This window comes from Leuciscus leuciscus, assembly GCF_965113295.1.
Source record: "Leuciscus leuciscus genome assembly, chromosome: 25".
Taxonomy (NCBI): Eukaryota; Metazoa; Chordata; class Actinopteri; order Cypriniformes; family Leuciscidae; genus Leuciscus; species Leuciscus leuciscus.
In genome coordinates, this window is record NC_138724.1 from 9,305,272 (window position 1) to 9,318,109 (window position 12,838).

Sequence of the window (12,838 nt, forward strand, 5' to 3'; positions counted from 1 at the left end):
TCCAGTCAACTGCCCAATTGGCACAGTTCTGGAGTTCCTGCAGGACCGGTTCACTGCAGGTCTGACCCCGTCCACTTTAAAGGTTTATGTGGCGGCTATAGGTGCTTACCACATTCCTTTGGGTGGAATGTCTGTGGGGAAAGACCCTCTGGTATCTCGTTTCCTTCGTGGCACTTGGAGGCTGAGGCCTGCAGTTCGCTCTAGGGTGCCACCTTGGGATTTGTCCATTGCGCTGCAAGGCCTTTCCCTGGCCCCCTTTGAGCCCATCGAGGAGGTTCCTGAGAAATTCCTAACTCTGAAAGCTCTGTTCCTTCTCGCCAGTTCTTCTCTCAAGAGAATAGGGGATCTCCAAGCATTGTCGGTTGCTCCGTCATGCTTGGAGTTTGCTCCGGGTATGGTCAAAGCCTTTCTTCACCCTAGACCGGGCTATATCCCTAAGGTCCCCACTAATGTGGCTAGACCTATTGTACTGCAGGCCTTCTGTCCTCCTCCCTTTCAAAATGCGGACCAGGAGGCGAATAATTTGCTTTGCCCTGTTCGGGCGTTAGACGCATATGTCCACAGAGCTGCCCTGTGGCGTAAAAGCGATCAATTATTTGTGTGCTTTGGGTCCCCTAACAAGGGAGGCCCAGTGTCTAAGCAAAGGATGAGCAAGTGGGTTGTTGAGGCTATCTCACTTGCTTATGAGGCGGCTGGGCAGCCTTCTCCTTTGGCTGTCCGGTCGCACTCTACTAGGAGTATGGTGGCCTCTAAGGCCCTTATATCAGGAGTATCTTTGCAGGACGTTTGTGATGCGGCAGGCTGGTCCTCACCGCACACATTCGTCAGGTTCTACTCTTTAGACCTAGACTCTACTCCAGGGTCTCAGGTTTTGTCTTCCTAGTGCTGCTCACTTGATTTCACACAGGACAGACATTTGTAGCTATGGTGGCGTTGGTATAGACGTTCCCCATAGCGTCATTTCGACGCAACGCGAGTTCCCTTGAAAGGGAACGCCTCGGTTACGACTGTAACCTCGGTTCCCTGAAGAGGGAACGAGCGTTGCGTCACCTTGCCATATCTCCTTCATGCCTGTCAGCACGACTTCAGACTCTACGAAGCTTTCGTTTTCTGTTTCGGGCTGGCTTTTATAGCTTCCTGGTACGTGACGTCACCCGCCTCTGACGTTCCGCCACACCATTGGACTGATTTTACATGTGCTTCAAGACGTCATCACGCAAAGCGTTCCCCATAGCGTCATTTCGCCGCAACGCTCGTTCCCTCTTCAGGGAACCGAGCTTACAGTCGTAACCGAGGCGTTTTCGCGCCAGAGTCCCGTGTTCGAGTCCGGCTCTGGCGGCAAAGTGTTTTATGCTGTTCGCTGTTCCGAGCTCGCGGCCAGCTTCTCACATGCAGAAGTGAACCGCCCCTCGCACCCTCCCGCTCATATGATGGTGCTTGAGTAACTATGAGAGTCTAAACATTTGAGCCTTCAAGCATTTTGCCCTGTCAGTCACCTAAAAGGCGACTGAAGATGTGTATTTTGCAGCCAACGAGTCAGTTACACAACTCGCTCGCCTGCACACAAACGCCGTTCGCACAGCGACCCAGAGAAATCTGAAAAAGAGTATTAATTCTGGTTATTCGGCTCACGCCGACGGTGTTTTGAGTGTAGGAAATGTGCCCACAGCCCAGTGTTCACCCCTACACACAAGCACGATCTCCCCTGTGTCTCTCACAGAGCTCACTCTCACAAAGAGGGCACGCGCCGCTCGAGTGATAAGCGTAGGAATTGTGCCCACGAGTCAGTGCTCACACCTACCCACTGCCCGCTCTGTCACACAGCTGCCTCGGGGGTTAGATCACATAAAGCTCCCCAACACTGGCCGTGTTGTGAATGTAAGCCCTGTGCCCGCCCACGAGCGCGCACACTTACTGATAAACACATTAACACCCACGCCGCTCTCGCGTCACGGGTTTCTCACTGCAAAATGTTCTCCGTCCCAAGTGACCGAGTCATTGAGTGCTGTCCAGCCAGTTATCGCTATCAGCGAGCTCCCGTTCCTCAGCATCGACAGCGCGCGCAAATTCCTCTGCTACGAGTTCCCTATCCCGCGCAGTGCAGCGGCCGGGACCCAGAGGCCATTCAACCCCTAGCTATGCATGCGGAAGCGTGTGAAGCTATCCCGGGCGTGTCAGAATGGGTGCTGAACATTGTGAAACGGGGCTATTCGCTGCAGTTCGCTCGCCGTCCCCCGCGCTTTCGAGCACGGACCGAGACGAGAGTGAATACAGAAGCAGCCCATCTGCTTCATACAGAAATAGCGAAACTATTGTGCAAGGGGGCGATAGAACGAGTGCATCCTTCTCTGATCGAGACGGGCTTTTACAGCCGTTATTTCCTCGTTCCCAAGAAGGACGGAGCTCTCAGACCCATATTAGATCTGAGATATTTGAACAAAGCTCTCATGAGACGGCCGTTCAAAATGCTCACAACCAGACAAATCCTCGCGCGAATCCGCCCGAGGGACTGGTTTATTTCTCTCGATCTGAAAGACGCATACTTTCAGATTCAGATTATACCCCGTCACAGGCCATTCTTGAGATTCGCCTTCGACGGTCAGGTATATCAATACACCGTCCTCCCGTTCGGCCTGTCTTTAGCACCCCGTACGTTCACGAAGTGCATGGACTCGGCCCTCGCCCCCCTGAGAACACAGGGCATGCGAATTCTGAACTATTTGGACGACTGGTTGATTCTAGCGCAGTCAGAGGAAGAACTCATATCCCACAGACTAGCGCTACTCAGCCATCTGAAAAGCTTGGGTCTCTCGGTCAACTGGACCAAGAGCTCATTAATACCCAGTCAGTCAATCTCCTTTTTGGGAATAGGGCTGGACTCGGTGGCTATGACGGCCAGACTGTCGACACAGCGCGCGCGCCGTATTCGACATCTCGCCGCGTCTTTTCAGAAAGGCAGGTGTTTCCCCCTGAAAGCATTTCAGAGGATGTTGGGCCACATGGCTTCAGCTGCAGTGGTGCTTCAGCTGAGCCTACTGCGCATGCGCCCGCTTCAGCGCTGGCTGAGAGCGAGAGCGCCCCGCAGAGCGTGGATTGCCGGCGGCTCGCGAGTCAGTGTGAATCAGGGCTGCGTCTCGGCCCTGCAGCCCTGGCTGGCGGCCGAATGGTACCAACGGGGAGTTACAATGGGAGTTATCTCGCACCGGAAAACGATCTCGACAGACGCCTCCAACCTAGGTTGGGGCACGCTTTTCGAGGGCAGACCAGTCTATGGCCTCTGGTCAGACCGGGAGAAATGCCTTCACATAAACTGTGTGGAGATGCTAGCGGTCGAGAATGCACTGAAACATTTTCTCCCATACCTGCGAGGACACCATGTACTAGTTCGCACAGACAACATGTCAGTGGTGTCCTACGTGAACCGTCAGGGCGGGATCAGATCCAAAATCCTCTGCGCACTGGCGGAACGCCTCCTCGTTTGGGCTCAGGACTCACTGCGCTCGCTGAGAGCCGCGCATGTGCCCGGTCACCTAAACATCGGCCCAGACAGACTGTCCAGAGACAACGTTCCCCCCGGGCAATGGTCTCTGCACCACCAGACAGTCCAGCTTCTATGGCGCCTGTTCGGCAGCGCGAAAGTCGACCTCTTTGCGTCAGATGACAACGCCCACTGCCCGATATTCTTCTCGAAGAGCGAGGACGCGCTGGCCCGAGCCTGGCCCAGCCTCCCGCTGTACGCTTTCCCCCGATCTCGCTGTTACCCCAGGTGATCGGGAGGATCAGAGAAACGCGCCACTCAGTGCTCCTCATAGCCCCGCACTGGGAGAACCAGACATGGTTCCCGGATTTAATGCGGCTGGCAGACTCAGCCCCATGGCCGATCCCGGTGAGGAGAGACCTTCTCTCTCAAGCCCGCGGTTCGATCTGGCATCCCCATCCAGAGCGCTGGTCTCTGCGACTTGCCAAAAGGGGTCGTGAACACGATCACGCAGTCTAGAGCCCCCTCTACGAGACGGCTCTACGCGTCAAAATGGTCTGTGTTTAACAAGTGGTGCACGGGGAATAATTTAAACCCACAAGCGTGTGGGATTTCGTGGGTTTTGTGCTTCCTTCAGGAGCTGCTGGACGCGGGCAGGTCCCCCTCCACGCTCAAAGTCTATGTTGCGGCTATTGCAGCGTTCGCCGACCCGGCGCGCGGCCGCGCATTAGGAAGGAATGAATTCATCATCCGCTTCCTCAAAGGAGCCAGGAGGATGAATCCCCCGCGGCCCCCCTCGGTTCCGATCTGGGATTTGTCTTTGGTCCTAGAGGCCCTGAAAGCTTATCCCTTCGAACCTTTGAACACTGTGGGTCTGAAATACCTCACGTTCAAAACCGTTTTTCTGATAGCTCTGTCTTCAGTTAAACGCGTGGGTGACTTACACGCGTTATCAGTTAATGCGGCGTGTCTTGAGTTCGGTCCTAATGACTCAATAGTCATTCTCAAACCGAGACATGGTTACGTCCCCAAGGTGATGGGCACTCCTTTCAGAGCGCAGGTCATTTCCCTCTCAGCCCTACCGGCATCCGGCAGCGAGGTTGATAGTAACCTCCTCTGCCCTGTCAGGGCTCTGAGGAATTACGTCACGCGCTCCGCCGCTTTCAGGCGCTCGGAGCAGCTTTTCGTTTCGTTTGGAGGGCGCACCAAGGGTCTCGCCGCCTCGAAACACAGTCTGTCCAGATGGATAGTGGACGCTATTGCGGCAGCTTATGCGTCCAGAAACCTGCAGTGCCCCTTGGGCATCCGGGCTCATTCCACCAGAGGCATGGCCTCATCGTGGGCTTGGTCCAGCGGGATTTCCATTCATGACATTTGTACAGCGGCAGGCTGGGCCTCCCCCTCTACATTTGTTAGGTTTTATAACCTGGAAGTCCCCGCCCTGCAGGCTAGACTTCTATCAGTCTAAGTCGTGTGTATGCCCTGCCCACACTTTTGTGCGCGGGCTACTTACTCGATTTAGCTCTCCTGGTTGAGCTGCACTAGAAAGGGTTTGTCAGTATAGACCGGCCGAGCCGCTCTACACCCCTAATGTGTGCTTATGAACATGTGTTGGCCCACTAATATCTGTCGGCCACCTGTTTCCCACTTATCAGTGTTCCCCGGGTTCCCCTGGGACTCATGTAGTGGATGCTGGGCGCGCACGGCGTTGACAAGGGGTTCCCGTAGCGTAAGCTAACTTACGCAATACGAGAGAACCTCTCGTAAGAGAACGTAATCGGTTACTAACGTAACCTTGGTTCTCTCTAGAAGAGGGAACGAGTATTGCGTAACCCGCCGTGCTCGCGCCACGAGCTCATTTCGCTTCAGTCGACGAAAACCAGGGTATCAGCCTCCGAGCCTTCCTTTTATACGCTAAGCCACTCCCATTCTGGCGGGCTGTGACGCGTGAGGGCGCGACGTCACGCCAGGCTCACTGGTAGGCTGCTGTAGTTGCCGCGGAGCAGCCAATGAGCGCGCTAGATAGCCTGCTCTAGGTCTGCTAGCTGCTGCACTGCGTTGACAATGAATAAAAATTAAGGATAATCTTTTGGCTTCATATCTCGAGAAAAGATGACTTTACCCGTAGCGTAAGCTATCTTACGCAATACTCGTTCCCTCTTCTAGAGAGAACCGAGGTTACGTTAGTAACCGATTACGTTTTCCTGTGTTCATGTATTTCGTATTGAAACAAGAAGTTTGGACAGAACATACTGAAAAGCTCATATTTTTATATAACCAATAATCTTTGGTTCATGAAAAATCTATGAATCATGATTTGCTACTTGCTATTGATAATCAGTGTCAGGTCATATTAAATGGACATTCTCATTCTTGAGAGCATTTTATTAGTCAAAAACGGTAAATGCCCCTGATTGCAAGATGATGTCATCAATATTTTTGACAGGTTTTCCTGGAAGAGAAAGACAATCTTCAAGTATGCATATCTGCTAAACAAATTTCTTATTTTAATTTTAATTTTAGGAGTACACTAGCATAAAGACCTCAAAGTTAATTGTCCACAAGAGATTGTACTTCTTGTTCTAGAAACAAGGCCTCGTTGACAATTACTAGCATGACGAGGACACCGTTGAAGTGAGGTGGAAACATGAAAAAAGCTTTTTCTGTGTTCATTGTTCATTGTCAAGTACCCTACTGATACTTTGAGAAAAGAGGGGAAAAACTGCTCTTTTTGGCGCCCTAAAATCTCTAACTGGCGGGGAACAACTGAACATCTTGAACAAGGTACTGACTGAAAAAGAGAGTACCTTCATTTCTAAGGGGAGCAGACGACCCTAACAACATTTGTATGCCCCTATATCCTCAGAGGAGGGAGCTGGTGACAACGCCGAGCAGAGACTGGGCAGAATCCTGCTGGGGAATGCTGCTTCCCAAAACACAGAACAAAACACAAACCCCAAACTTAGCAAGGGAAACTTTTCTGTTCGGTGTCCTGAAATGACCCAAAGGCAGGAAGAAACAAACTTTTTGACAAGGGGACTGATTGAAAAATGTGGTTCCTGGTATTTTCTGGGGGGCAACACAGCCCTCAAAGTCTTTGAGAGCTTCACACTCTGGAGTATCCAAAAACTGTACTTAAGTAAAAGTACAAGTACTTATAGAAATCTTTACTCAAAGTAAAAGTAATAATCTTAATAGTTATTTGAATAAGAGTAAAAAAGTGTCCAACGAAAAAACTACAAGTAGCTAGTTAGTTACTTCAGATCATATACAGTGCTGCTTGAAAGTTTGTGAACCCCTTGCAGAATCTGTTAAAATGTGAAGGAAAACACAAAGGAAACACAATGCATTGGAGCCGGGGGTGAAAACGTGTATATATATATATATATATATATATATATATATATATATATATATATACTTTTAGTATATTTACTTGCGTTTCCCGGAAGACAAATTAAGTACAATTTACCTTGATCTTCAAATTCAAAAAGTTTTCACCCCCCGGCTCTTAATGCATTAAGTTTCCTTCTGAACATTGGGCAGTTTAACTGTTCAGGACAAACAAGGGACTGGATCGTGGATCATCCAGGTAACATCCAGTATTAGATTAGTTCACTTTAAAATGAAAATTACCCCATGATTTACTCACCCTTGTGTACATGACTTTCTTCTTTCAGACGAATACAATCAGAGTTATATAAATAAACACCCTGACGCTGCCGAACTTTATAGTGGATAAAAATCTATGAAGCGGATTGCAATCATCAGTTTTAAGCTCAAAAAAGTGCATCCATCCATCAAAAGAGAACTCCACACGGCTCCGTGGGGTTAATAAACGCCTTCTGAAGCAAAGTGATGAGTTTAAATTTTTCATATTTAAAACTTTATAAAGTAAAAAAAACTAGCTTCCTGTCCAAACGAACATATGGATTCGACTTAAGTCTAAAGCGCTAACATGCGCACGTTCACGAGAGACTGGAGTTCCAGCGTATGACGTAGGACACTTCGTGAGGAATATTCTAGTTCTTGCGAGAACCAAGTTTGTTGACATCGAAGGACATCCATAGCCGCGTAACCACAATATTTTTGGGTGAACAATCCCTTAAGTTGCCTGTTTTGAATCAGCCTTTGCATTGAGTTGCCTGTAATGCAATACAATTTGGAACAGAGCATATTTCTCTTTTGGCTTATGATAACAATAGTTGTAACCATGTAATTATTTCATTCAGGTAAACTGTACAGTAGCCATGAAGCTGAGTGAAATAGGTCAGTGAAAACGGTTTGTGGCTTTAATTGTCAGACATTTTTATTGTTAACCCTATTTGTTTGATATAAAACACTTCATAAGCCTATACTGTTTTTTGCTTGCAGAGAATAAGCACTCCCATTCTGCCATTGAAAGGAGTTTTACAGTGAAGATGTTCATATTCCAGTTCTTTACAATGTTCTCCTCTCTCATGTACACAGCGTTCTTTCTGGGAAGGTAGCCTTGACAATTAATAGTTTCTATTATATTGTATTTTCTATTATATAATAAATAAATTAATTGCTCTGTTTGCAGAGTAATCCCATTGTTAAATTACTTATGAATTGATTTGTAAAATTATATCAGCCTTTACCAGATACAATACATTATTCATGAATTTGTCAGTATTAGTTTTGTGTAGCCTTGTCATATGCTTTGACCGATTGGTTATATTGTACAGTGCAGTTGAGAGGTGTTTTTACCAGGGCATAACTAATTTCCTCTAAAATTAATCAAATTTGACTGTAATAAAAATGTACTGTAAGCAACAACAACAAAAACGTAATACACTTAAAAAAAAAATTTTTTGTAGAATTAATGGTCACCCTGGAGGATATACAAGAATATCTGGCAGATGGAGATTGGAGGAGGTGTGGCAATTATAATTTTCTCTACAGTGTGTTATAAATAAACAATGCTCTACTGTATTTTACTTTTAACTTATTTGTTTACACTAATTTTTATGCAATATTACATTCTTTTCAATTCAGTGTCACCCAAGTGGCTGTCTCACAGATTTGTTCATTCAGATGTCTATTATCATGGTACTTAAACAGATCTTCAACAATATCTTTGAATATTCTGGTCCGTAAGTGGAACATTTTTATTGTCTTTGTGTGGTCTGTGCTTTTTATCATTTAACACTGGTGTTGGAAATCAAGATCTTTTTCAGAACCAGTTCCATTATATAAAAAATACTGACAACCAAACATTTTTATGACGTAAGATTCCGCTACTACACGTCTTTTCTATTGTGTGTTCTATGTTGACTTAAAATGTTACCGGAAGTAGCATTTCAGCCATATGCTATTATGTAGTTAGGACCATTTCTTCGTCAAGCATATATATATTAAAAAAAAAATTGTTAAGGAACCAGAATTATTACATTTCTTATAATCCTGATCCCTATTTTAGACTGCTTCATGTACTTTGTATAACATACAGTAAATGTATAAGAGATACCAAACACTTATTTATACCCTCTAACCCCAAACACCTATTTATACCCTCTTACCCTCATACAGCTGGTTTAGAAGGTGGTTGAACAGGAAAAAGACCCAGAAGCTGCGGAGAAGATGTGTCAAATGCTATAAGAAGGAGTGTATGAGCGTCAAGGAAGGATCCGAACTCTGTGAAAACTGCAAACTCGAAGACCTCCACAGAAACTATGGCCTGATTAAAACTGATAGCTTCAGCCTCTTTAATGAGTTCTTGGAAATGGGTACAGATTCATTTTGTGTGTGTTTGTTGCCAGAGTGGTGTTTGCTAAGACAATAATCACTACTATTGTTCATTCTTATAATTAGAAACATAACTAAAATCCCTAACCATAAGTATTACATTTTGGTCAGTAACTCGTCCTACACATTTTATCATGATTGAGATCTCATACCATAGAGACTTGGAGTACGCTTCTTTGATTTGGGCCAGTAGTAACCCCAACACATAGTAAAATCCAATACTAATAACCACTTAGAACGACGCCTTAGCAATCACACAGTAACAGCCTGGTAGCCTCCCACTACACCTCAGCATTGTTGTAGCAAGTTTTGTATAGCAAACACAAATACAATTCTAGTTGTGGGTCTTCAAAACTCTTCTAGAGTTCTTTTAAGAGGACACATTAGAAAGCGTATTTTTTCTTTGAAACACAGATGTCTAAAATTATCTTCTTTTTTTTCTTCTTCTTTGTTTTTTACCTCCCCCAGTGATGCAGTTCAGTTTTACTACTATCTTCGTAGCAGCATTTCCTTTGGCTCCATTGCTGGCTCTTCTAAACAACATCATTGAGATCCGATTGGATGCCATTAAGATGGTCAGCCTTGAACGCAGACTAGTACCAACAAAGGCCAACGATATTGGTGAGGGAAAGGCATTATAAACAGAATATTAATATCATGAGAAATCATTTGATATCAGTTTATGGAACTATGTAAACATACTGTAACCTGCAGAACTCAAAACTTCCTATGCAGTTCAAACTGACCATTTATATTAACAAGCTAAAATTGACGTGTTGTCTGAAAGAATCGCTCTGAGCTCCAGTCACTGTGAGGAAATACAATAGTTATTCCTAAATATTTGAACAATTATCGATGAGGGTAAAATGTGGCTTTGTTTATTGCCTACAACTCTGAATATCCTTCTGAAGCAACTGAACAGGATCCCTCACCATTTCAGTCTTGTTTGAACAGTTTGAGTAGCACATTTCTGTGCAGATTATTTTATGAATCTGTCACAAAATAATGCAGCTTTGCAAAGAAACTTGACAATAAAAGATTGCAATAAAAATAGAGGATGGAAAATGATCATGAAAAAATATGTGGACCTCAAACAATGTATGAAAAAGACAACTTTTTTTCTCATTTCAGGTGTTTGGACAGAAGTGCTGGAGGCAATTAGTGTGCTTGCGGTCATTGCTAATGGACTGGTCATTGGTATATCCTCTGATTTCATTCCTCGTCTGGTTTACAAGTACTACTATGGGCCTTGTGCCAGCGGCAGTGCTACAGGCATTGAGTGAGTTGGACTTGATATTTCACACCTGCTTAATCAACATATTTGCAGCACCACAAATGTGTTTTTCAATCTTCTTTGTTTAATTTCAGTTGTATGGTTGGATACATAAACAACACACTTTCCATTGCTAATATGAGAGCTAATAGTAAAGATTTCAAACAGCATCAGATGGTCACTTACAGTGGCATAAATGTGACACACTGCAGGTAATATCTATTTATCTATATATCTATCCTAAACACCTTAGGGACTTAGCAACCTCACATAACACTCAAGCAACCAGGATCCTTTTATTTGTCCATTAGACAAAACAGTCCTGTTTAAGTGGGTGGGTCTTAGCAAGAATAAGCTTGAATGAACACACAAAATTGAATTCATTTTCACTTATTATTTTGTATTTATGTGCACATTTGATTATGGTCATAATCAAACCTGTGCTGTTTATGTTCTGTGTATTTACTGTACTGGTTTTTTGTTTTTAGCTATAGAGACTACAGAAGTAATGAAAGACTATAGTATAGTGATTATGGTCATAATCAACCCTACTGTTTATGTAATGTTTATCTACTGTACTGTTTATTTCCAGCTATAGAGACTACAGAAGTAATGAAGACTATAGTTTAACGAATCAGTTTTGGGTCATTCTGGCAGCACGATTAGTCTTCATCATTCTGTTTGAGGTAATCTGATATACATAAATACGAACAGGATTCCAAATACACAGGAATTACACTAAGAATAATAATGAATTGTATTGCTCACTCACTATTTTGATCTATCTCTCTGTGACCAGCATGTAGTTGTGATCTTTAAGTGTGTAGCAAGCTGGTTTGTCCCTACTTCCCCCCTGGATGTGAGAAATGAAAGACTGTATGATAAACTCAGAAGGCTGAAAGAAGAATTGAGGTCAGTAACAAGATCTACTAAAACAACATTTTAATTAAATTCTATATTTTAGATTTTTGCTGGGGGGTTTTGTATTAAGAGTCTCAATGATTATGGTTAAACATGATCAAGTGTTAATAATTATTGCGCTGTTCATTTTTAAAAAATGTAGGGCGGTACTAGTTTTTATTAATTGCAATTTATTGGAAAGTGAGGCAGGATGTCAGTCACCTGAAAAAAAACAAAAAAACATATACAGTTGTAATCAAAATTATTCAACCGCTGCAAATCAGGGTTATTGGCAAACATTTACAGACTTTCAGCTGTTTGCACTGAACAAATCAAACAAAAGTAATTGAAATAGCTTAACACAACAAATGTTTCAAGTTGTTTCCCCAAATTCAACTGAAAATGCTACTTTTAATGACTTCTGCAGTCTCAAAATTATCTGAATAGATTCATAGATTCATTAGTTGCTCCAGCTGTGCTTGAGCTTGAACACATGAAATATCTGAACTTATATAACAGTATAAAGAGAGAGAGAGAGTATTCTTAATGTGCATAAATAATGTGAAAAGAATTCATATTTTAATGAACTTTAAAAATGTATATATGTTTGTTGGTATACATATATGTTATTTATTTATTTATCTAATTATTTCTTTTTTCTAGAGTTCAAAGAGCACAACAGGACACTTTGACCAAATTAAATGAGAATGGTAATGTAAAAAGAACATCTAAACAGAAAAAGACAAACAAGCTAAATAGTATGTGAGACAAATGAGCTAAAACAAGGTGCCCCCACATACAAATCTTATTTTTGTGTAATCTCAAGATTGGAATATTTGGCTGGATGAGTGTATATGTCTTGGTAAGCATTGATAAAGTTGCATGAATTGTATATAATTTTGTATTTTTTTTAGCATGGAAATCCATTAGTTGCATTTTATAAGATGTATATATAAAACAAATATTTGACCTATTATACTCATGATAAATGGCATGGTTATGTAATTCAGTTATTTTGTGAAATAATGTATTAAAAGAGAGCCAATGAAAGTGCTGTGGTTTCTGTTTCTGTCAAAATGTAATTGAATAAAATTTATAAAATTGATGTCTTGACCTCTCAGAATTGATTCTACCAACATTTGCACTAAATGGATAAGGAACTCAAAGAAATGAATACAACCTTATAGGGCTAATTTGAAAAAGATATGCCATGACAGTTTTACAGCCTTTGTTGGAGACTTTTTATTTGATCAGCAGTTTAATATTTGAAACAGAAGAAATTATAGTAATACATTTTCTAAATAGCTTTTTCTCCTTTGCTAGAATTTAAAAAGTTTTCCTAATTTCTCATTTGTATTCTTTTACCTCACATGGTTATTCATTCTCACATTGGAGTCTTTGGTGGGTCCGTGTACCTT

The 12,838-nt window shown here is 43.3% G+C and overlaps 1 protein-coding gene across 3 annotated transcripts in view; it reads left to right on the forward strand.

The window, feature by feature from the left end:
- The window catches only part of LOC309491032 (anoctamin-9), a 31,254-nt gene extending 18,729 nt beyond the window's left edge, over positions 1 to 12,525 (forward strand). For 2 of the 3 annotated variants that reach the window (XM_082160432.1, XM_082160433.1), the window contains exons 14-24: positions 7,711 to 7,747; positions 7,853 to 7,964; positions 8,320 to 8,377; positions 8,498 to 8,595; positions 9,032 to 9,228; positions 9,716 to 9,868; positions 10,379 to 10,526; positions 10,616 to 10,732; positions 11,113 to 11,206; positions 11,320 to 11,432; positions 12,084 to 12,525. In XM_082160432.1, coding sequence (XP_082016558.1) covers positions 7,711 to 7,747; positions 7,853 to 7,964; positions 8,320 to 8,377; positions 8,498 to 8,595; positions 9,032 to 9,228; positions 9,716 to 9,868; positions 10,379 to 10,526; positions 10,616 to 10,732; positions 11,113 to 11,206; positions 11,320 to 11,432; positions 12,084 to 12,186 — 1,230 coding nt within the window. In that variant the 3' untranslated portion in view covers positions 12,187 to 12,525. Of the gene's footprint in view, positions 1 to 7,710; positions 7,748 to 7,852; positions 7,965 to 8,319; positions 8,378 to 8,497; positions 8,596 to 9,031; positions 9,229 to 9,715; positions 9,869 to 10,378; positions 10,527 to 10,615; positions 10,733 to 11,008; positions 11,058 to 11,112; positions 11,207 to 11,319; positions 11,433 to 12,083 lie in introns of those variants that run through there. The other variant, XM_082160434.1, reaches the window with a different exon arrangement.
- Positions 12,526 to 12,838: the final 313 nt, after the last annotated feature.